Genomic DNA, 25809 nt, shown 5'->3' on the forward strand with positions numbered 1-25809 from the left:
TAATTTAACCAACAACAGTTATGTAATAATATAAATGTTGTAACGTGGAAATATGTGTTGAGATTAGTTTGGACCAGGCTAGGAGACCAGATGAGACTATTTTAGACTTTATTTAAAGTAGAGAACTTTGAATCAAAATAATGCTGGTTAATCAAACAAGTGTTTACTGACATCAATGTTGACAAATGCATGTCATTTTAAAGTAGTATTAAAAGAGAGTGACAAAAAGCAGTGGAGCCAGAGGGATATTGGAAACTGCTCTCATTTTATTAAAAACACAGCTAGATTAAAAAGTGTAGTATTTAATTAAATAGCCATCAAATTTAAACCACAGAAGAGAAGGTGAAAAAAAAAATATATATATATATATTTACACATCAAGACTGGAAGATTTCTTCTAGATACTACTTTGTTTTACCAATGTTTACATATATATATATATATATATATATATATATATATATATACACTCAATAAAAAACAATACCCAGTCATTATTTATATGTACATGTTAATTACAGTCATCCATTTTTATTTGTATTTTTGTTGCTGCTGGTTATTATGAATAATTTTAATAATATTAAAGAGCAGCTATTTAGATATGAAATTTAGGAATTTCATAATATTTCAAAGGTTTAAGGAAAATGTAAGTAGAGACATGAGACATGTTACATGAGAAATCACATTCCAATCTCCTTTTTTTTTCTTGTAACATTTTAAACTCATACTAATATATTTTATTGGGTTCCTTAGATGAAAGAAAGTAAGGAGGTCCTTCAAGACTGATAATGATAATGATTCTTGCTATTCCATACACAAGACTATTGCATCTGATGGGCTGTGTCCTTAATGTCCTTAAAGGATGCACAGTAGTTGTGTCTATTACATATTGAAAAGCAAGTCCTTGATGGTCATGACAAGATCAATGAATGTGGGCCGCTCCTCTGGTCTCTACAACAAAAAACAAAGAGAGAGAGAGAGAGAGAGAGTAGGCAAACTCTTTAATTATTTGACTTTTGTCATGTTTACACTGACAAAATGTTTCAACATAGTATAAAGCTGTGTACCTCGTGCCAACAGATGTTCATAATGGAATAAACTTTCTCATTGGCCAGTTGTGGGCGGTAAAGCCGATGACCTGCAGTAATTTTCTCTACTATCTCTGTGTTGTTCCACCGATCGTATGGCATTCTGCCCAAAGTGTATACCTCCCACATCAAAACACCTGTCAGACAAACAATATAAGAGGAAATGAAACCATGATTTTAACAGAAGGTAAAGTTCTGCTGGAAATGCAATGGTGACGCACCAAATGCCCAGATATCTGACTTGCTGCTGAACTTGCAGAAAAGGAGGACTTCAGGAGGTGACCAGCGCACTGGAAACTTTGAACCTACGGAGCTGGTGTATTCATCATCCAGAACATACCTGTAAGAACAGCAGTCATTTTTATATAGTATGTCAGTGTATAGTAGTAAGTTGTTTAAACACTGTTCTGGGCCATGCATAAAATTACCTGGACAAACCAAAATCAGTCACTTTAATGGTTCCATTTGAGTCTACTAAACAATTCCTGGCAGCCTATTAGCAAAAAATAAAAATAAATTAAAATGACACATTTTACTGGTAAAATATCTCTTCCAGTTGGCAAGGAAGATTTTTGTGTCACACAAACCAGGTCCCTGTGGATGTACTGATTGGCCTCCAAGTAGGCCATGCCCTCGCTGACATCTTTACACATCTCAAGGAGCAGAATACTCGATGGGTGCTGCAGAACATCCCGTAAGTAATTCAGCAGACATCCATTGGCGAGATATTCTGTGACTATGTAGATGGGCCTTTGTTTTGTGCAGACGCCATAGAGCTGCACCAGGTTTCCGTGACACAGTTTCCTAGTGTTGTACAGCAGAAAATAATAAATTTGTGGAAACGATGGCTCAATTTTTCAGGATTATTTGATGAATAGAAAGTTCAAAAGATCAGCATTTATGTGAACACTTCCTGATTTTTTTTTTTTTTAACTGACACTTTTTTTTTTTTTCAACAATAGTGTATACTTACATCATGACCTTGGCCTCTTCAATGAAGTCATCTTCTGACATTGAGCCCTCTTTAACCATTTTGATGGCCACGTCATGACGGCCTTGCCATTTACCATATTTTACCACTCCAAACTGACCATTACCAAGCTCTCTGATAAATGTAAGCTGACGAGGATCTATCTCCCAACTTCCTGTAATGAAAAGTAGGAGACGAGGGCAATTTTACCACACACTTTTAATCAAACCCATTTAGAGGGAACTGCCAGAAGCATACAGGCAAATATTTACATTTACATTTTTACATATGTGCATTTGGCAGATGCATTTTTCACAAAACAACTTACACTGCATTCAAGCTATGCGTTTTATCAGTTAATGCATTCCCTGGGTATCGAACCCATGATCATGACCAAACCCATGACAAATATAAACTCACCATAACCCAGACCAGCCGTGCAGGGAGCATTCCGAGCCCGATCTGACACAATGTATTTTAGTCTGCTCACCAGACCTGAAACATATTTGATTTAATGAAATACTTTTACACCCATCCTTTGACATTGTGTATTCACATGCAAGTGGTTAAGGTGAGATTTACCTGCTGCATTATGCTGGTGGTAATTAATAAGTTCTGGGATACTGCTGAAGTTGTGCTTCTCCGCTAAATAGAACTGGCCGTCTGCGGTGACGCATATGTTGTAGTGTCTGCAGCTGCCAGCAGTCTCCCTGGAGAGAGACAAGAAATTAAGTTCTCACAATAACTTAGGTTTCAAGTGATATCTTCAATTGGTCTCACAAAAAACTTGAGAGATGAACAACACAGTCCCGTGACAATTTACACAGTGGGAAACCTGACCTGATAGGACTTATTCTAGTTTTGCATAGAGATTTACATCTCTCTTCCGTAGGGTCAGTTTTCCATTTTCATTTTGATAAGTTAACTGTGAAACAAATGTATAGCTTGATCAGACTCACCCACCAGCCTTGGTGAACACAGAGACAGTGTATTTTCCAGTGAATCTGCCAGAGTCTCTCACCAAAAAACCACCATCTTTATTCTATTGTATATTAAACAGATATATAGAGTTAATTCAGTTCGGAAGTGTCAAAAATCATTTCAGTGTAAAAAATAGAATTCAACTTACTATATATATACATACATATATATATATATATATATATATATATATATATATACACACACACACACACACAAAGAAACATAGATGCTTTTTTATAATCAAGTGATTATAATCAAAGTGTTATATACAGAATTGTTTTATTTATTTGTTTTGTGGATAAATTACGTTGGGATTACCACCATGGCTCTATACTTACTTCTGTTCTGAGCAAATTCTCTGCCTGGCTGCGGTTTATGTTCTTACAGTACCAACTACAAGATAGAAAAACTCTTAAAATGTGGTTGAACTGTTTCTAAGGTTTAAAAGTGTTCACCTTCTCAAACTAGCATAGACAGTAGTTGTCCATATTCTTGAATGAATACTTACTCATATTTCTCCAATCCATTTAAGGCCTGAGCAATGTAGTTACTTGGGATGTATCCTTCATTTCTGTAAACAGTATAGGATATCAGTAATGCTTTTCATATCTGAAAGAACACAGCCCTGATTGCACAGCGTGTTCCACCTGACTACCTTTCGCCCACAGCCTCTAAAAGTTTCCCCAGATATGCAAATAATTTAACAAGAGTCTTTGTATTTATCAAATAATTTCTCCACTAGCACATTTAGACTATCTTAATGTCTACAATATATAGATCAAGTATTACTAATCATATGCTTAATCATTTTGCAATCTCCTACCCGTATTTATCTCTAGCTTTAAACCAATTGGGATCGCTGATTTCTAAGAGTGTGTATTCCTCATCCTTTCTCAGCTCCAAGTCTTGGGGAGTCATTGGTGCATACTCATATTCAGCTACAACAGTCATGCCCACACTGAAGTCCGGTGTAAGCATGGGAGGCTGGGGGGGCAGAGGCCTGGGCAGCTTTTCCTAAAGCAGGAGATTAACATAGATCAGTTTGACAGAGTAAATCGGATGGTATGTGATGCATATATTGTCAGTGATTGGATAGATTGGTAACTGACCTCCTCGGGTGTTGGTGGGAGAGGCTTCCTGGAATCACGATACTTCGACCCCCTTTTGAAAAACCCTTTGAAGAAGGGTAAGAGACATGTATTGAAGAAATGCAAATGCTGTTTAAGTAGCATTAACTCTCAAATACTGCGCCATACTTAAGTGTTGAAACGATGAATTAATGGTACCTTTGTTGAATAGCTATGGAAATTGTAATGAATCGTGCCATTAACGATACTTTTTGCACTTTTAGAGAATATATATTTGAAAGAAAGACAATTCCATTGCAAAATGATGATGATAATAAATACACCTAAGATAATTTAAATGGTGTGTTTAAAAAACACACACAAAACATACAGGTTTGGAGGGTGAGTAAATCGAGACTACCCCTTTAACTATAGATTAAACAACAAAAATAAACCACAAAAATGTAGTAACATACTTTTACATAATACAACTCACAAAACACAGTAAAGTGCATTGTCAAAAAAGAACCGATTCATCTAAGTCATTCGTCCAGGAATCAAACTATGCAGATTGCAGTTAAAAGAACAGACTCAAACGCGTCATTTCAGCTCACCAGACTCATCCATTCAGAAGTTAGTCCGAATTCATTATATGTTTTTGATTCACTAAGAATAATTAGCTTGCAAGAGTCATTTATTGGGAATCGGAATGGACTGGTCACGCTGAGAAGTTTTTCTTTGTAGCTATATTCAGTAGTGTGTTTCATCAAACATATATTGGAGGTAACGATGTGAGAGAACGTACGACATTTCAGAAAACTCAAATAATGAGAACGGAAATGAAAGGAACCAAATTTATTTTCACACTTAATATAACAGACCTCCATTTTTGGTCTCCAGCACCCTGCAGCCCATTGCCTGCTTCATCTCCTGCTGGCAACACTTCCATATGCCATCCTCCCAGAAGCACGGGTGATACTTCTGCATAAGGTCCTTGTTGGATTGCACCACTTAAAGACAGGTACATTGGAAGTCATTTACATTGAATCAACACTGTGTTTTGCATAGGACTTGTATGGTGTGTTATGGGAAGCATTTATACTTGTCTTCTTATCTTTCCTATAATGTTAGCCCACATAAAGTTGGCTTGTTAATTTGAATGGAATTTGTGATAATGACTTAAAACACATACTGACCATTTTTTAACTCGTTTAACCATTGCTTGCGAATTTGATCCGACTTAGCAAATACATAAAGAGGACCTTCATCATAGATTATCTGTGAGAGGGAAGAAAAATACATCACAATACAATGCTATATATGACTTTGGCCTATAGATGGATCAACTTTTGCATTTCAAAGTAATCTACTATTGCCAAATGTTTCCTCTTTCTTTTGAAGTTTCATTTATTGGACAGTTTACAGTTTCTTTTTAGTGCTATTTTTGAAAGTTGCGAAGTTTGTACATATTTTCATTGCAAGTAATGTTATGTAAAGATATATAAATACGTATAGCTCACAAGTTAAAAGTGTTAATTGTTTGAGAAACTGAAAACCACAAATTTTTACTGTTTGATGTATTCATTTGCTGGCACCCTTTTTTTTTTGACAGTTGTCTTAGGATGGAAAACTCAATGTAAAAAACAATATACGTTGCTTTTATCTGTCTGACAGTTTTACAGTGCCAGCACCTGTTTGTTAACATTTTTGTAAGTTTTGTTGTTCCTTTGATTTTAGACTTTGAAGAGGAAAGGTTTCACTTCTGCTTCATTACTCTCAGCCTCTTTTCATGGTTGAAAGCCTGAGCAGTTTCTTCTTGCACTCTATCAGCCCAATCAGACATATTTCTACTAGCCTAAGTGATCTTGTTAGCCTATACTTACTAGTCAGCTAATGTTGAAACTTAGATACAGAGACTTCACTTCAGCTCAACTTGAAAACTAAGATATGATGATGTACTGTACAATATATTAATGAGAGAAGTGGAAGTAACATGATTACTGTAAATACTGTACACCAACAATGCATAATAAATTGTTTAGAAATTTTCAAAAAGATCAAAGTTGAGTTCCCATTGAAGTTGGTGGAGAAGGATGATTTTGCTGAGACCCACCTGAAATGGATAAAGTCGGTCAGGAGGTGCGCTGTCTTCTGGTAAAACAATCTCCACACATTTGATCTTTTCAGTGTCCACATAACCTTTCAGGCCTTTCCTCTTCTAAACAGTCAGTAGGAGGATTATGTTATTAAAAGATCAAAATCACAAAACATTGGAAAAAATGGTTATGTATTGGAAATAACTTGTTATAGTTGTTTATATATATTAAAGGGTTAGTTCACCCAAAAATCTAAATTATGTAATTAATAACTCACCCTGATGTCGTTCCAAACCCGTGAGACCTCCGTTTATCTCGGAACACAGTTTAAGATATTTTAGAAGAAAAACATCATCAAAGTAGTCCATGTGACATCAGAGGGTCAGTTAGAATTTTTTGAAGCATCGAAAATACATTTTGGTCCAAAAATAGCAAAAACTACGACTTTATTCAGCATTGTCTTCTCTTCCGGGTCTGTTGTGAGATTTAAAACAAAGCAGTTTGTGATATCCGGTTCACGAACGAATCATTCGATGTAACCGGATCTTCTTGAACCAGTTCACCAAATCAAACTGAATCGTTCAAAACGGTTTGCGTATCGAATAAGCATTAATCCACAAATGAATTAAGCTGTTAACTTTTTTAATGTGGCTGACACTCCCTCCGAGTTAAAATTAACCAATATCCCAGAGTAATTAATGTACTCAAACAGTACACTGACTGAACTGCTGTGAAGAGAGAACTGAAGATGAACACCGAGCAGAGCCAGATAACGAACAAAAGAATGACTCATTCTCAAGTCAAGAACCGTTTCTGTCAGATGTGTCCGATTCGAGAACCGAGGAGCTGATGATACTGAGCATGTGTGATTCAGCGTGAAGCAGACTGACACACAGAGCGTCTGAACCGAACTGAACTGATCCTTTTGATGATTGATTCTGAATCGATTCTGTGAGCCCAGGTAAACCGAAGGCTTGAATCAAGGGCAATCATCGCAAATGACGTCATTACGTCAAGCGCAAAAGAACCGGAGAACCATTTTCTTCAACCGGTTTATTGAATCGAACTGTCAGAAAGAACTTCTGGTGATCCGAAAACCGATGCAACTGGTTCGTTCACGAGTCAATGTTTTGTTTGTTATCTGGCTCGGCTCGGTGTTCATCTTCAGTTCTCTCTTCACAGCAGTTCAGTCAGTGTACTGTTTGAGTACATCAATTACTCTGGGATATTGGTTTATTCTGACTCAGAGGGAGTGTCAGCCACATTAAAAAAGTTAACAGCTTAAGTAGTTTGTGGATTAATGCTTATTGGAGACACGAACCATTTTTAAATGATTCAGTTCGATTTGGTGAACTGGTTCAAGAAGATCCGGTTACATCGAATGATTCGTTCGCGAACCGGATATCACTAAATGGCATGTGTTTTGAAATCTCACAACAGACACGGAAGAGAAGACAATGCTGAATAAAGTCGTAGTTTTGCTATTTTTGGACCAAAATGTATTTTCGATGCTTCAAAAAATTCTAACTGACCCTCTGATGTCACATGGACTACTTTGATGATGTTTTTCTTACCTTTCTGGACATGGACAGTAGACCATACACACAGTTTCAATGGAGGGACTTAGAGCTCTCTGACTAAATCTACAATATCTTAAACTGTGTTCCGAAGATGAACGGAGGTCTTACGGGTTTCGAATGACATGAGGGTGAGTTATTAATGACATAATTTTGATTATTGGGTGAACTAACCCTTTAAAGTAACGATGTAACACAGAGCAACAGAACTTGTCTTTGTATTGTGATGTACATTTGTGTCAAGTGGATTATCAGAGAAAAAAAAAGTAGGATGGGGACTTTATTCTATCCATCAAGTTTTGACTGGACAGATGCAGATCTAAATGAGAGCTTGCAGTCGATTGTATGAAATGGGCAGGGTTTACGTAGACAAAATGTTTGGAGAAGTTAGAAACACATGCATGGACAAATTATTCACTTTAAGTTAAATAAAATGCATTTAGAAAATAGGGTGAATTTCTGACTTTAATTAATGCCTGTTATTTTCCCAACATCTACTGTTAAGCTAAGAAAATTCATACATACCCCTTTTTCAGCATCATAGTCGTAGTAGGATATCTTGTCCTGCGTGAGTACAAACAGCCTTTCTTTGAAGTTTAAAGGTGAGGTCTTCTTTTTCTGCTGGGACCGTTTTACAAAAATCTCCTCCAGAATGCTGTCTGGCATGTTCTTTTATATCTGAGGTGTACTAGAAGACAACCTTACATGTTAAACATGTTACATGTTTGATTTTGTTAGTTAACTTTCAGTGACGGGTTCGGGATTGAACTCTATATTGATCTTGTGGAATATGGGATTCCTCTTTATGTTTAAAAAGAAAGCTGAATGGAAATGATTTTTATATCCCCTGTAGTAAAACCAACTTCTATATCGAAATGTTAGTATCTAATGGTAGGGTGTTATGCTACATCCAGTTTTCCAACAGGTCTGATCTGGTCTAATGCTGAATATGGATCCATGCAGCTTTGCCTGATTAGGAATGGTTTGCATGAGTCCTGCTGTCAGTGTCAATGACATCCTTTGTTGCCAATGTTTCCTCCTGTAGATCATCAGTTTCCTTTGAACACTTCTTCCTGCTCTTGTCTATGATGTGAACCCACAACCTCACTCATCCTTTCTCTGCATATTAGCATCTCCCCATGTATCTTCACTATTTACATACCGAAACTGAATGTTCAAATCTTTCTCCCGAAAAGGCCTTAAAGGCCAAGAGGTCTTACGAACAATATCTTATTCAATAATGATACTGTAGGTTGAAATATATATGTAAACAATATTAAAAAAAAGAAAATAAAATGTGGCCAAACATCACAAGGGCCCCACTGAATCCAGATAATTTATGAGAAAGAATGTGTTGAAGGGAAAAAAAACATTTGTTAATCATTTAATGACCTTGTCAATGAATACAGCTTTTAGGTTTGTCTCTACAATACAAACCTAATGTAACTTCACACATTTACATGAATCAGTAAAGATTAGCTTACTAGGTTCCCTGGTTTTTGCTCAATATCTTCTTAATATACAAATACCTTTCTTGTATTCTGATTAAAATGTAAATATTAAAATACACGTTTTACTCCAGAGAATCATTTGCTTAAGTTACCTGTATCTCAGTGTCCTTTAAAACAACATCTTAGTTAGTTCTGTTCCGCTTTACTTTCAGTGCCTCCGCAATAAGCTTCTCTCACATAGTCGTTAAATGCTGAGTCGTCTGTGTTCTGTGGTAGAGAAACTGAACTGCCTATTTTAAACACCATGCAAGCATTTCCTGGTTTCTTCTTCTGCTACCAATGCCACTTCTGACACCTTTAATAGCTTGTCACTAAAAGTTCAACATGAAAACTGTGACAAGTATTAACATTATCGGCACATTATGTTGCGACTGTCACTGCCGTTTTAAACGTACTTTTAAACACCAGGATGATAATGGTGTGGCTTTGGTATATCAGGAATTTTTTAGCAGCCTTGTTTACAATGAAAGCTCGACAGCTTATTCAAAGGGTAATGACTTATAAGACTTGACACAGGGAAGTTGCATCAATGTTGCACTGTGATACAAAGGAAGGGGAAACACAGTTCGTATCGGCATCAGTAAGCAGTACGAGTCAGATAATTACTGTTAAGGTTGTCTCTGTTTCACATCAGGGTTTCTTTCCAGGCAGATGTTGCACAAATGTAACAATTTGTTGATATCAAATACTACCATAATGAAGACCATAACTTCCTATGATACTTAGTGGCAGGGCAGGTAGGTCTAAACCTTAGGCTAAATAGTAAAACGTTGTAGTTGTTTATGACATATAATGTGTGTGTGTGACTGTTTTAAGCATGAAATAACTCATGCACACCCATTAATATACTCCCTGTGGTTAACAGATTATATAGTTGCTTATATATTTGACTATTTGTGTTCATTGAAAGTAATGTTGAGCAACAGGAACCTTCTAAAGTGTCCTGTGTCTTTGTAAGGTTCCTGGATGATAAGTATGTGAGTATCACTTATGTTTGGTGGTAGTGAACTCGGCAAAAGTTAGTCTGCCGCGTTAGACCACAATTTATCTATACCTCTGTGGTTTCTTACAAATGCATTTTTTTTCTCACTTGGCTAATATAAAGTCAAATGCAACAGTGCAAATATATATTTCAGTATTTTAAGCAATATGATGCTTATTTTTAATTGTGCATTACTGAAGAGGTTTAACAAATGAAAATCTAGAATAATATTTTCAACTTTAGTATAAAACAGGAGTTAGCCTACTAAATGCCACAGATGATGATGAATATTACAGTAAATGTTATTCGATGGAATTTGAATTTGCATTACTTCACTGGGATCCACCAAAATGGACTCTTTTCATTGTGAGATATACAAATGCAAAGCACTTTTTTCTGATTGTATCTTGTTGTGCATCCAGTCTTACAAACGTGATGTATACAAAGGTGTGTAGGAGTATGGACATTTGTTTAAATGTTAATACATGATCCAGTGCTAAAACAGGACTATAATCTCCATAAACATTGAAGAGGACAGTTCCCTCAAATTATCAGAATAACTACCGATAAATATGAGTTTTTAATGTCAGATTTCAAAACTTTTACATTAATTCCCCTTATATCTTCCATGTTAGGTTACAATGCTAAAACACTGAACATTCTGGCTGAAAGAGGTGACATTGCTGCAGAATGTGTCTCGAAACTGAAAACAGTCTTATTCTTGTTCTTTTTGATCACTTTTAAAAGCATCTGCTAGATGAACTATAAATGCACTCTATATGTGACACTATTGAGTAAGTTAAATGAAAGTGTGAAGTAGACTAACCAGTGGAGAGGACTGTTTTCATGTGCAAATAGTTTCACTGTATGTTTATTATAAATTAATGCATATACACTCTTCTATTCTATGAGGTAAATACATTCCCCCCCCTCAAAACTAGACCCTTATTTCTCCCTTCTATGAGCCAGATTTGTATTCAGCATCAATCTAATCCAGTACAGCACTTTATGCAATTTATTAACAAATAATTAGTAATTTTATTGTAATAATTATATATTATTTTACTTATGCATTCTTATTTTTGTACATACATGTCTTTATGTTTGCTATTGTTAATATAACGTTGTCTATTTTGTGGTGTTCGTAGATAGTTTTACAAAATTTTATAAAAAAACAATTAAAAAATGTTTGCATATTGATTTACCTGCATAACTGTAAATCAGGATGGCAAAACAGCATTTGTACAGACCAGAAACAGGAGCTTAAATTGATTAGTTTAGCCATTTATCATGGAGTCTCTCTCTCTCACTGTCACATTGGTAAAATCTCTATATAGCATGTTCCCATCTAGTAAATAACTTAAATAGTTTGCTTTATTTTGTCCCTTTGTATCTTTTAAGCAACAGCATTATTCTATGTCACAGCTAATGGCAAATTACACTCTTAGTCCTTGACAGAGGATCCCCAGTCTTAAGTTATTAAAGAAATCTTACCTGAAGTCTGTTTCTTTCCGCTGTGATCTGGCACCACGATGAAACCAGTCTGACTGAGTGCATGCTATTAAATTGTACTGTGAATGTGCTCAGCAGTGGACAAAACTCCACCCAGCCACAGGACTCTTGTTACTCAGTTCCCCTTTTGCTTCCTGCTCATTTTCATACTGTCGCTCATGCAGAGCTACTGTTAACAGTTTCACGCAACCTGCTAATACTCACATATGCTGCCTGCAACTGACCTATGCTTACAGGTCAGTTTGGTATATTGTTTGAGAAGGCTGAATGTGTTTAATCCAAAGCCTACTCTACTCTTTTGATAAATATGACCATTACAGATGGTTTCTCAGTTGTTATAGCACCAATTAAACCAACAAAATATAAAAACTTAATACACAAAATTTGGATGTGATCAGTGTTGTCACCAATAAAATCAGTTAATTTACCTAATCAAAGGTTTGATTTTAGTGGACACCCTATTCATGCTTTTACATGCCAACCACTCATATACAACCCAAATACAAATACATTACTTACAAAATATGTAAAACGATGCAAAATTCAACGATGCCCAGATGGTTACTGGTCATCTGCTGCAATTCAATGCATGTGTGGTTGACGAATGAACCCACTCCAACAACGTAAACGAGTCATGTACCTCCCAAACAGATGACGGCGCTATTGCAATCTATTCAACAATGACTTTTTTTTTTGTATAATACATGTCATGGTCGATTCATATTTGTTATATTTATGACTCACTGTTATTAAAACGAACTCATAATTGAAAAGGCATTGTGCTACATTAACTTTATATATATATATATATATACACACACACAGGTGCTGGTCATATAATTAAAATATCATCAAAAAGTTGATTTATTCTATTAATTCCACTTAAAAAGCGAAACTTGCATATTATATTCATTCATTACACACAGACTGATATATTTCAAATGTTTATTTCTTTTAATTTTGAGGATTATAACTGACAACTAAGGAAAATCACAAATTCAGTATTTCAGAAAATTAATATATAACTTAAGACCAAAACAAAGAAAGGATTTTTAGAAATCTTGGCCAACCAAAAAGTACACAAATGAAAAATATGAGCATGTACAGCACTCAATACTTAGTTTGGGCTCTTTTTCCCTGAATTACTGCAGCAATGCAGCGTGGCATGGAGTCGATCAGTCTGTGGCACTGCTCAGGTGTTATGAGAGCCCAGGTTGCTCTGATAGTGCCCTTCAGCTCTTCTGCATTGTTGGATCTGGCATATCGCATTTTACTCTTCCCAATACCCCATAGATTTTCTATGGGATTAAGGTCAGGCGAGTTTGCTGGCCAATTAAGAACAGGGATACCATGGTCCTTAAACCAGGTACTGGTAGCTTTGGCACTGTGTGCAGGTGTCAAGTCCTGTTGGAAAATGTATCTGTATCTCCATAAAGTTGTTCAGCAGCAGGAAGCATGAAGTGCTCTAAAACTTCCGGGTATACAGCTGTGTTGACCTTGGACCTCAGAAAACACAGTGGACCAACACCAGCAGATGACATGACACCGCAAAACATCAATGACTGTGGATACTTTACACTGGACCTCAAGCAACGTGGATTGTGTGCCTCTCCTCTCTTCCTCCAGACTCTGGGACCCTGATATCCAAAGGAAATGCAAAATTTACTTTCATCAGAGCACATAACTTTGGACTACTCAGCAGCAGTCCAGTCCTTTTTGAAGAGAGACGCTTCTGACGCTGTCTGTTGTTCAAGAGTGGCTTGACACAAGGAATAAGACAGCTGAAACCCATTTCTTGCATGCGTCTTTGTGTAGTGGTTCTTGAAGCACTGACTCCAGCTGCAGGTTATCCCTAATACTTGTACACTTTTTTTTCTACCACATCTTTTCTTTCCCTTCGCCTCTTTTTTAATGTGCTTGGACACAGCGCTCTGTGAACAGCCAGCCTTTTTTGCTATGACCTTTTGTGTCTTGCCCTCCTTGTGCAAACCGTCAATTCAGTAATGAATAAATACACAAGTTTCACTTTTTGAATGGAATTAGTGAAATAAACCAGCTTTTTGATGATATTCTAATTACATGACCAGCACCTGTATATATCATTACATGTTTTGTACTGTTTTGTGTCTATTTATCAAGATTAATGTCATTTCCACCACAGAATGTTTTCAAACACTATATAATTTGACATTTGTTGCTACAGAAAATCTTGTTATTGGTCAACTTGTGTTTAATGCCAATCTGACCAGTGTTTGTAAGAACAGGAGAAAGAGACTGAAGGGATGTATACATGAAATACAGCTTCAAAAGCTTATTGATAAATAATGAGTGTAATGTGTCACATTGGGTCACATTATAGTAATGCAAACGTGGCACTGATGCTTTATTTGATTTCGGATCAATTATTTTCATTTCAGAACAAGACATGAGCTGCCAAATCTGTCAAATCCCTGAGGGTCTTTATGCATGCTAAAATAAGTTATTTGGCAGTGCAACCTTTAAACACATTGTAAGTCTTCACTGTGAAGTGGAGCAGTTGATGGATGAATGTCATTTGTTTCTGTAATACAGCACACATTTAGTGAAATGAAATCATAGGTAAAAACACAGGTGTGTAAAGTATGAACTCATTTCTTAGAGTTATAGTGCTTTGTGAAAGTTTTATGTACAGTAAAATGATATGTTACTACACTTTTTTAATTTTGATTCCTTAGCACTTAAAAATAAAATTAAAAACTATTATATATATATATATATATATATATATATATATATATATATACTACAACATTATTTAAAAGGGAAAAAAAAGTCTTAACAAAAATATCAGTAAGTTTAACTCTAACTCTTAATTAGTGCAATAATACATTTCCCATTTCTTTGAAAAGTTTTGCTTTCCAAGTCATGTCACAGGGTGTCATGAGGACTGCTCTTGATAGGGCTGACAGTGAGAAGTGTTGTGCCTGTAGGATTGACTTGGACCATCACCTCTGAAAACAGATTCTGGACACCCATTTCCTTGTACACAGGGAGGATCTGTGTTACATTGCACTTTGGGTTGCAGAGCTGCCAACTAGGCAGCATCGCTACAGAAATGATGAATCTGCGTGGACCACCAATCTCCTGTCTATTCATCACTGCCACGGCCAGCCTGTTGCCTGACAAGGGTCGTTCCCACACCTCAAAACTGTCACCCTGTGAACAAGATAAATGTATTCCAGCTTGCTGACAGGTACTGTAATGAAACAAAGGATAGGTTAAGATGCTAAGTTGGGCTAAGATACTTTACCTTTAAGGTGCGATAGCCCTGCTTGCCCAGAGGATCCTGGTTAATGGCAATGATCTGTTTGTTCTGCAGCAGTTCTTTGGCTTTAGGACAAATGTTTCGCAGGTCGTTGGACATCAGAAGTGGGGCAGCCATGATAGCCCACAAGGCCATCTGAGTCTGCTGCTGATCGTGGCTCAGGCCGAAGTTCCCTATGATTAGCTTGAGGCATCATAACCAGAAATATGATAAGATTCAAATCCATTCAAATTAAGCTTATTTTAAATTACCCAGTGTGAACTTGCGATTTGAGAGTAAAATGATCAGATGAGATGCTTTATACCATGTCGGGATCATTCCATCCACCTGGTCCTGCCACTGGGACCAGGATCTTCTGATGATCAGCTGTCCAGTCCAGGATGCTCTTCACACTGCTCCACTGGTCATAAATGTCTTTATAGTTACGCCAGTGGTTACAGGTCTTGCCAATTGCCTCATAGTCAGGCTGAAATATAAAATACACAAAACATATTTTAACTAAGCAACATTCAAGAAAACTATTTGTACTTTATAAACATTTTATTTTCAAATTTTAAGTGAAGGGATAGTACACCCAAAAATGAACATCCGGTCATTATTTACTTGCCCTCATTCTTCTGCTGAACTCAACAGAAATATTTGTTTGTGTGCTAATAATACTCAGCAGCAAAACATTCACTCTCACCTCCATTGTATTGACCAAAAATACAAAGTGGGTCAAAGGGATTTGAAAATGTTTGGTTACCAACATTGTTCTAAATATCTTTTTGTCTTTAAGAGTGAATGTTTTGGTGCGGAGTATTATTAGCACACACACACACACACACACACACACACACACACACACACACACACACACACACACACACACACACACACACACACACACACACACACATTTTTCTGTGTTCAGCAGGTTTGGAACAACATAATGGTGAAAGAATATTACATTTTAGATGAACTATTCCTTTAACATAGCCATGTTGCAAAACTGAAAAAAATCTCCATACGTCTCACCTGTTGATGTTGCCACTCATATAATGGCCATCCACAGGAGTAAACAATACTTCTGCCTGTCTGGTTTAGAGCTCTCGACATGTTTGTATAACCTGGGAAACATCAAAATAATGTAAAGCATTTCTTAGCAAAACTCAGCAAATCAAAACGCATCAGCATACTTCTGAGACTTGCATATTCACCTACCTTCTCCCAGTTGATGCCAGTCAGGCATGAAGCATCCATCGAATTTTAACAGATCCACACCCCAGTCTGCAAACGTTTTAGCATCGATGTCATAGTAGCCTAAACTCCCAGGATAGCCTTCACATGTTCTTGTGCCAGTATCTGCATATATTCCCAGCTTCAGCCCTTTGGCATGGACCTTAGAATAACAATAAAACTTCAATATTCATTACAAGTGATATTACATTAGGACAGAATGTCGTTTTATTGTGATATCAGCAAGACAACAGTAGGGGGCGATATATAACTGACAAAAAGATTTGGAGAGGCCAAAATTATGACACATTTCTAAATGACAACAAAATATCATTTCTCAGTACTGTTATTGTTTGATGAAAAGTTAAGTGTGTACTGATTTACCTCTAAAATGAAAACACTGTCATTAAAGGAACAAAATGTACTGTACATAATCTTTCTTCTTCTTCTGCCATCGGACACAAAAATGAATTGTTCAGTTACTCATTGAAACTATTTAATTTAGTAATTATTTAAAATGTAATTTGGTAATTAACTATTTAATTTAGTAATTATTTAAAATACTGATTTAAACTTATTTAGAAACGGATTTAAAATTATTCAATAAATTTTTTATTTATTAACATTATTAATGATTAAAATATTGATATGATTATTTTAATAATTAAAATATTATTTATTACAAGTAATTTAATAACTATTAAAATATTTATCAAATTATTAGCAGAATATCAATCTTGCTTCTTTACATACAGATAGTAACCAGAGCTATCAAGCCATTTTCTAAGATTACATGGTAGCTTTGTGTGAGGAATCCTTTAATTATTTTATTTTTCACTAAATAACATAAGGTATTCACATGGCATGAGGGCTAGTACATGATGACAGAATTGTTTGGGAGAACTCTCCTTTAAATTCTAGGCAATGCCACACGTGAGCAAGCCTTTCATGATGCCAACATATACTCACATAATCTGCCAGTTTTTTGATTCCACTAGGAAACCTCTTGGGGTCAGCCTGTAGACGCCCCTGGGCGTCCCTCCTGTGTGAGGTCCAGCAATCATCAATGCACACAAACTCATATCCAGCATCCTTCCATCCTTCTTTTACCATCACATCTGCCATCTCCATGAACAGCTCCTCTCTGCCAGGACACACAAGGGCATGAGGAACAGGGCATCATGGTCGAACATCTGTCCACTGCACAGGGCAGATTGTCTGTGTGTGCAAGTGTGAAAAACAGCACTATACGAGACCCAAAAACGCCCTTTGCCCTCTTGCACACAGTATGAGAAGATCTCTATGTATGAAGAGATCTTTCATCGCACACTTTAGCACTGATTCAGGTGTAACAGTTATAGTTTTCTTCTTCCTCATTCTCTTACTTACCATGCCATTTTCTAATCTGACCATTTTATGCATGAAAGGTTTTATGTAACTCTAAATTGATTTTTGTAAATTTGACTCTATATACAACCATTTAGATTCTTATCCATACAACGTTTATTAGCATCACAGAAACATTTTTAAAAAGCTAGTGGAAGCAAAAATGATTTTTGGAATATGGATTTTGTTTAAAAATCATTAAAAGTACTACCTATTGACCTAGCAATTCTATTTTTACAATTCTATTTAATACATTGATCGTAATACCACGTTAGCCTACCATATGTAATTATGAATACTGATCATAAGATACCGAATGATTATAATAACTTAGATCATAGATTAGAAAAAAATAAAATAAATGGTGTTACTATGGCACAACGATGAGCATTGAATGCAGACATTCAGTTTAGCGCAAAACTGAAATATTTAATATCGCACATTTTTCATTATAATTTGTTTAGTTAAACTTCTTCAGTCTTCAGGTCACGCGCTCACCTAATGCAGTTCCGAGGATCCGCGTCACAGTCGATGTTGCACATGAATCTCTCCCATTGTAACCAGCCCATGGTGGGAGTTAAAGCCAGACCATTGTCCAGCGCCGAAGCTGGGACTAATAAAGACACAAACCAGATTAAGACTATATTTGAGACACTCATGTTTGTGCGGATGAATCAATGACTGAATCTGGGGCAACAAGTTGTTTCACTTCCGTGTTTACAGCCTATCAGTCAGGCGCAAACATGCGCGCTCTTTGATCAGTGACGTCACGCGCACGCTCCAGTCAAAACAAATCCTAATCGTATCGTATGTATGAGTTTACTGGCTGTATTTGATGATGATAGTGTTTTTTTGGTACATACAATGAGAAACTTATACATATGCGCGATTATTTGAGTAGACTAAGTAGTGTAACGCATTTCATCTGGACAGGTGTAACGGTGCAACGTCTGTTTTTACGTGTTTCTAACTCAGGTGTCAAGTGCAGTGTGCGCTTTTGGGTTGTGTTATTGTAAAGTGTTATTGGGTTGCTTTTGGGTTGTGTTATTGTAAAGCTAAAAACATTTTATTTATTTTTTATTGTGGAAATCATATTTTTTTTCTAATTGGTTGAGCTGGTGATGTTTCACTCTGTCTTACAAAACCAAGGTTTTTTTTTTGTTATATTTATTGCATTTCTTTTCAAGCTTGGGCGTTAGGTAGAAATATAGACTGAAATGCTATTCACTCTCTGATTCACTCAGTCTTACCATCGTTTTATGCTGTGCACCTCCTCTGAGAACTCCTCTGATTTTGTTGAGTGCATTGAAAAGGTTGGCAGTTATAAAAGACAAAACTGACTGATCCTTATTACAGCGATAGCATTTAAGAGTGTTTACTGAACACTTTACATCTTTGCTAATTTATTATTCCAACTATGATTTACCTTAATTTTTTTCACTGTAATCAGATTTTCAAAAATTCATAGTTGTAGGAAAATAAAGATCTCTTGCAGAATGCACTTGTTAGAGCATCTATGCAAAATTTATCACACAGTCCATAATCTGGCATGACTTTAATATGAAATTCTGCATTTTCTTGCCGTCTGTGCCTGAAAATTTACTGTTTTGGGGAAACAAAGTCTGACCCTTTTTCAAAATGTCAAAGAGTATAGGGTAGAAGTAATATCAACCTAAATGTTGTACCAAGCGGGGCAAGCATGGTAAAAACTATTTATCACTCACAGTAGTTTCTATCAAAGCCAAAGCAATGGTTCAAAGGCCTCCAAATGTCAGAGCTCAATTTTTCTTGGGCTTCTTGATGGATGGACCAGTCAGTGGGTCTGGTAACAAAACTGGTTTCAGTAGTGTGGCAGGATCCGGGTTTGCAACAGTGATAGATTCTCCCATTTTTTTGATGTTTGTTGTATTGCTTGAAAGGAACTGCCTATCTCCACCTCAGCTGTGTTTTTCAAAGGATGGATTGTGGTGGTCCACAGCCCACTCATTTCTTCCTGGTGCACAAATGCCTATCCATCACATTCCATTTTGCCACTGTGCCATTTAATTGAATGGGTTGTCACCTCTGGCTTATGTATAGAGATTTAATGAAATCACAGATAAAAATGGAACGGAGTCAGGGAGAACAGGAGGGATTGGTGGGAGGCTTCCCAGTCTGGTTTGTCATTTATTATCGTTTGTAAGATCACTTACCAGGATCTTTTGATAAAACGATCCGCCATAACTTTAGCAGATGAAATATATTTGATTTATTATGTTTGGGTGTTGAGAGCACTGGGAATTCCTAATTACCTTTTCATTGGCTTTTCCTGTGAATTTGTAATATTTCACTGCTTGTTAAGCCATTAGTCTGGATTGAGCTGGTTATACCAAACTAATATTGGAAGGTTGCAATACCACCCCCCTCCGTAGTGCTCCTCTCCTTTATTAAGATGTCTGTCAAATGTGCAGCTTGAGAAATTAATGTGCAACTTGAGAAATTATGGTCTTAATTATAATCTTAGTGATGGGTTGCTTTGAAAAAGGGGTTGTTTCCAATAATGGTTTGTTTTTTATTACTCTCAAACATTATTAACAATGATCTCATAGCAACTCCTTCATCGAGGAGTTACAAGGCTGCGGTAAGAGAGCTTTAGTGTATTTTGAGAAAATCGATTTTAATATTGTGATCAATACATGATCCTGCTTGCAGTCCTCCAAAGCACTGTGGAGTGAGCAGAAATTAACTTCTTGAACGATATGATTAATGCACTATAATAGTGTGGCCTTTTACAAACTTCTTTCTGTAAGTTTGTTGCTGCTTATTTGCTAAAAGTTGAGCTCTTTGTTGCATCACTTTTACATGTAGCTTTGTCTTAAAGGGATAGTTCACCCAAAATTGACAACCAGTCATTTACTCACTTCCATGTCATTGGGCCAAAACAATTGGGCGATTTTTGGGGTAGACTAATTCCCTTATAGGTTTACTTACAGATTTGTTTAAATTTTCTTTTTAAATAAGGTAATTCTGTATTTAATAATGTCTATCCAATTTCCAAATTTCCATTTTTATTTTATTTATTTTACTATGTTTACGATGGGTATTTTTTCTTTTAGGATAGACCTCTTTAATGAAAATTGAAATTATAAACTCCATACTAAATTACCACAAAATAATCCTTCAGTCTATTGGTTTCTTAGACAATGGCCAATGCAAAATTTTTGAGAAAGTGTGAATTCCTCTCACCCCTGTCATGTAAAGATTCACACGGCACAGTTGACTTGTTAGATCAAATTGCCTAATCCAGGCTTCAGCATTCTGATGCTCTCTCTGCACTCCATTGCAGATTGTCCATTACACGAAATGAAGCCAACACAATCTATTTCCTTTATGTTACACATGAGTGGCACGCCTAGCAGCATGGGATCCACTTGCTGTTGGCTAAATTGGATCAAAATGAGTTTGCGTCCTGTTTGAACAAATCAATTTAGGGCATGTGTATGAAATGGCTCCTGCATTATTTATGCCGAAATAATTTTAAGTTCAAATTCGTAAAACCATAAAGCACTGCCTCTGAATGATGTTACTTTGGCACCAACATCTAATTATTGTTTTATAGGAACCATGGTTGTCATGTGCCTTGTAGGTTTAGAAGAAAACCGTGGTGTGACCCGAAATGCTGACTGTGTGGGACTGCTAAATTCTTATTCTTTATATTTTTCAGTTCTGCCGATAATTATGAGCAGCAATATTGTGCAAAGTTGTCAGGGGAATTACCTACTTTTGGAAGTGTACGTCAACACAGCTTTTAACTTAAGACATTTGGCTTCATTATGTGTTTTGCCTGATACAGTTTTCCTCACCTCAGACATTTACTGATAAGATGTGGGATACCTAATTAATCTAAAATCTAATTAAGTTTTGCCTAACACAATTATGGGATTTGTTCTGGGTTGTTGTTGACCAAAACCTAGCTGCACACAAAAAGTAGGCTAGTTACGTAGTGGAAATCTAATAATGAGAGCTGGGCGAATGCTTGACAGATAACTATTGTGTATTTATTTATTTACATTACGGAGCTGTGTCTGGAAAGACAAACCTAAGCTCTTCCGGCGTTTTTTTTTATGGCCAGCGGTTTAAATGAAACATTGTAGAGGGTTGTCGGGAATGCCTGTTTGGACAGCGTGCTGCTCTGTGGGCGGCGAGCAGTAAATAATGGGGTGTAGGAACTCCTTCAGCTCGATGCTTCCCTCTGGATACGGCACACTGCTGGCCCCTGGACTGAAACGCCATCCGCCATGGGTGATGAGGCAAGCCTGAGCTGCTCTACCCCAGTTATAATAAAGAGAGATGATGTGATTTTTATGATGGAGGCCCCAGCAAAGACAAATGTTGTTGATAGGGATAATGACAGCACTGGGAGTTGAGGGTGGAGGTGGAGAAATGGTGCATGAGCTCAATTCATTTGAGCCCCAGTTGCTCCTCCTTTCCATTTCTTTCCTCTATCTGCATCACATTCCTTCTCTCATCTATTTGCTTCCCTTTGGGTTTGGTATCTCCCTCCTCCACCCCTCTGCCACTCCCATAGACTTACTACTTCCCCGTCCTTGATAGGCAACGGTTACCGTAGCAACAAGGGCTGTTCTGTCCCCATTAGAATATCAACATTTACTGTTAAATAAAGTGACAAATGCAAATGATGGTATGCTGATGGTATGGATACACAAACTGACTCTATGCAATACAGACATATATACCATATCTTCTGCCTGCTTAGTACTAATCATTATGTTTGGGTAAGTGATGAGATGGTGACTGCCTTGCACTTTTTATTTATTTAAAGCTCAACAAATATTAGGGAAGCGTGGTGAATATATATATATATATATATATATATATATATATATATATATATATATATATATATATAGATTACTGAAATCATCTAATGCTTATAAAGTTTGTCTTTAAAGAACATTCATAATTTATAACCTTAATAATAATTTAATAAATGTAATCTTTAGCAAAGCTAAAATGAAAATGCATTTATGAACATTGCTTTAATGCCTAAATTCACTTGCATGTTGAAACTATTGATTTTAGTTTTTAGTGTTTTGTTAGTTTCAAATAATAACATGAAAATAGTTAAAACAGAATTTTAACAGCAGTGCATGCCTAATCAATTCATATTTTCCAAACGTTGCAGAAATGTCATTATAACGTTGTTTCTCCTTACAATATATTTGCACCCTCATCATGTCCAGCCATGTAAATCTGAATAATAAGCATATTTCCAGTGCTCTTTTATTAAAGCTATGTTATATGATTATCCACTGAGAAACTGTTTTCTGTTGATATTGCAATAATCATGGTTTACATGAAATATTTTGGCAGTTTTAGTAAATTACCCCTGTTCAACAATGTGTTTTCATTATGTGTCTGAAATGCCTTATTGAATGTAGAAAGTGCATTATAAAGCTTTCCATAAATGATTCAGTCTGGTTTTGTTTTGTTTTTGTTGTAAAAATGATATATTGACATTTTGAGGGTACTTAAGACACTTTATGTGGCTTCTAGAACATTATTAAACATCGTATTTTGATGTTATCTACCCACAACCGAAATGCAATGTGCAATGTAGTAAAAACGTTTTATGATTGCTAGGCATCTTCCAGTCAAAATAGGATTCTGAAATGTATTTCTGTTGAGGAGATAAAAAAATGGTATATCACAAACTGTGGTCTAAATCTCTGAACTGCCTCTGTTGTTGGTTTCTGCTTATTACCTAGATCTTGTGTATTGATTTTGTGCTGAAAAGCAAGGGAAGTGCTCTGTAAGATTCCCTCAACACTATGAGTAAACAATGTCTGTCTGTTACTGAAGTAGCAAGCAAAGACAAAGTAACAAACAAGCCTAACTAAGATGCATCACAAATGGTCATTAATATGCTGCAGGTGACATTCTGAAAAATCCAATGTGATATTTAGCAGAAGGACTTACCCCTTTTAATTGCTATGGAGAAAGTGACCTTTTTATTTATCACTAGCCAGTTCTCTGTGGAGCCAATGGGGCAGCAAAGAGGTTATTTCTTCTACAGACGTGTCCCTAGTAGACAGTGAAGACAACTTGACACTTGGCTTTGAGCATGTGACATTATTTCAGACCTTGCAACAGGATATGATGTCACAAATATAAAAAATAGAAAAGTGTCAACAGGAATGCATTTCTGGAATTTGAACCTAAAAATCTATTTTATCATTTTTCCATGTTTTTCTCTTTCTCTATTTCCTGCACTAAATACAGCTATTTGCTGTTTACAAAAAAACATGAAAAATAGCACATTAAATTTAACTTGAAACTTTAAAATTGAAAGCTTGAAATAGTATTTTTTTCTAACACTTACTCATATGATCTTTGTTTTATTCACAATGTCGAAAAAATTTCATCGAAGTAATTTTGTGTTTCCTTTATAAATTCTACTAATTTTTATTGACCTGTTATTTTTAACTGATACAATTACCTGCAGATCATGCAGCTGTAAAGTTTTATAGAGCTACAAGGTCAATCTGTGACATTCAGATGTTCCATTGGGTAAATTTTTTTTTGCTCTACAAATTTGCAGGCCACCAGATGTCTTTGATCCATGTGCGTGAATTCATATGCATGCAAAGCGAATAGAGTGCAAAGTGAAGTCAGAGGTTGTTTGCTTGTGGGAGATGAGAAAGTCTGTATTACTAACTACTGGAGAAGGTGTAACAGTAAACTTGGATCACAAGTGCCTTAATAACCAGTCACATATATAGCCTTGCCATCACTGAATTTAATTCAGAGCTCTGTGACACTCAGTTGCCATTTACGGATACCATAGGAATAAATGAGAAGTGCCTTAAGTTGAATCCCAGCTGTCGCAAAACGTCAGTTAATTCTCCTATAAAACAGTGTAAAAATCATTAGCCAATGGGCTGTCGATTCATTAAATGCTAAGCTGTTTCCCTTTTAAAAAAGCTGTTTATTCAGCACAGTAGAGCCTCTCCTACATTGACATCCATTTAAATAAAGTGGCCTCTGGTCTCCTTCTCTGTGTACTGCTAAATCAGAAGTGTTAGCATTATCCATTACGCTTTTTTGGCTAAAGGTTGCAGGCTTGCCTTTGTGGCTTTGGTGTAGTGTGTGGCTGATAGATTAGCATTAGACTCCTGCTAATCCATTGTCTTTTGTTTGTTTACACTGTGTGTGTGTATATATATATATATATATATATATATATATATATATATATATATATATATATATATATATATATATATATATATATATATATATTGTAAGGGAAACAGGTCAATTTAGCTCAAAGGGAATAATTTAAGGTTTTAAAGGCAATTTGAACAGAATCACTGTTTCACAGCTGATCACTGAGACGCCCTGCGATTCACTGAACGAGCCGTTTAACATCAAACCTGCGCTGGATATTAATATCCAAAGTATAGTGAAAACACTATCAATTAGCACAGTAACAAGATCGGCAGTTTAAGACATTAACTTGTAAGCACAAAACACAAGATACTTCTCTTTTCAATGTGAATAAGGCTTTATTAGATAAATCTAAGACATATAAACTAATCTAACACATGAACGCACGCACTCACACATTCACACAAGTTGCAGGAAGATCGAAAGTTAGGGAAAGAATGAGTTTAAGAGAATGGAAATGTGGAATCCCAAGTTTACAACAATACGTTAAATTGCATAGACATGAACAACCATCAATCACTTAATTAACTCTCGCATTGTGTTCCTCAATGAGGTTAAAATTATATTAGATACACCAGTAAAGGTTACAGTCTGGAGGTAAAGTTACTTTCGTCTCCTGTGAAAAGGGAGTCCCCTTTGTTGTCGTTGAAAGGGGTTTCCCGATGTCGCTGATTGGCTGGAAGTTCAGTAGTTGCTGAAGTAACGTCTTGGGAAGCCTGTGGTGGGGCGTTGGCTGAAGATGCAGAGTTGTGTGGGTTGGTTGAAGTTGAACGGGCACTCGAGGTCAGACACGGCGTTACAAAACTTAACTCAGAACACGAAACTCTCAAACGGAAATGAAAAGAAGTAAAGTTTGACGAGACTAGGTGGTGTAACTTCTCATC

At 36.2% G+C, this 25809-nt stretch overlaps 2 protein-coding genes across 3 annotated transcripts; both read right to left on the reverse strand.

Moving 5' to 3' along the window:
• Positions 1–481: 481 nt before the first annotated feature.
• LOC132113719 (tyrosine-protein kinase BTK-like) lies at positions 482–11847 on the reverse strand. 2 transcript variants are annotated; one of them, XM_059521659.1, is made up of 19 exons: positions 11214–11748; positions 9386–11172; positions 8308–8470; positions 6223–6327; positions 5306–5387; positions 4991–5119; positions 4152–4216; positions 3866–4056; positions 3551–3613; positions 3381–3435; positions 3018–3100; positions 2641–2768; positions 2479–2553; positions 2062–2233; positions 1676–1892; positions 1517–1581; positions 1310–1428; positions 1068–1225; positions 482–951 (listed from the first exon to the last, which is right to left on the reverse strand). In XM_059521659.1, exons 3-19 carry the CDS (start codon positions 8446–8448, stop codon positions 883–885), a joined length of 1917 nt encoding a protein of 638 aa, XP_059377642.1. In that variant the 5' UTR covers positions 8449–8470; positions 9386–11172; positions 11214–11748; the 3' UTR covers positions 482–882. The 2 variants fall into 2 exon arrangements, with proteins under 2 accessions (XP_059377642.1, XP_059377641.1); XM_059521658.1 differs by lacking the exons at positions 9386–11172; positions 11214–11748 and adding an exon at positions 11770–11847.
• Positions 11848–14140: 2293 nt separating this feature from the next.
• On the reverse strand, positions 14141–18449 carry LOC132113720 (alpha-galactosidase A-like). Its single transcript, XM_059521660.1, has 7 exons — positions 18194–18449; positions 17279–17453; positions 16295–16472; positions 16109–16200; positions 15396–15557; positions 15077–15274; positions 14141–14982 (listed from the first exon to the last, which is right to left on the reverse strand). The coding sequence occupies exons 1-7, from the start codon at positions 18352–18354 to the stop codon at positions 14695–14697; spliced, it is 1254 nt and encodes a 417-aa protein (XP_059377643.1). The 5' UTR covers positions 18355–18449; the 3' UTR covers positions 14141–14694.
• Between the last annotated feature and the right edge of the window lie 7360 nt (positions 18450–25809).

This window comes from Carassius carassius, chromosome 33 (genome assembly GCF_963082965.1).
Source record: "Carassius carassius chromosome 33, fCarCar2.1, whole genome shotgun sequence".
Taxonomy (NCBI): domain Eukaryota; kingdom Metazoa; phylum Chordata; class Actinopteri; order Cypriniformes; family Cyprinidae; genus Carassius; species Carassius carassius.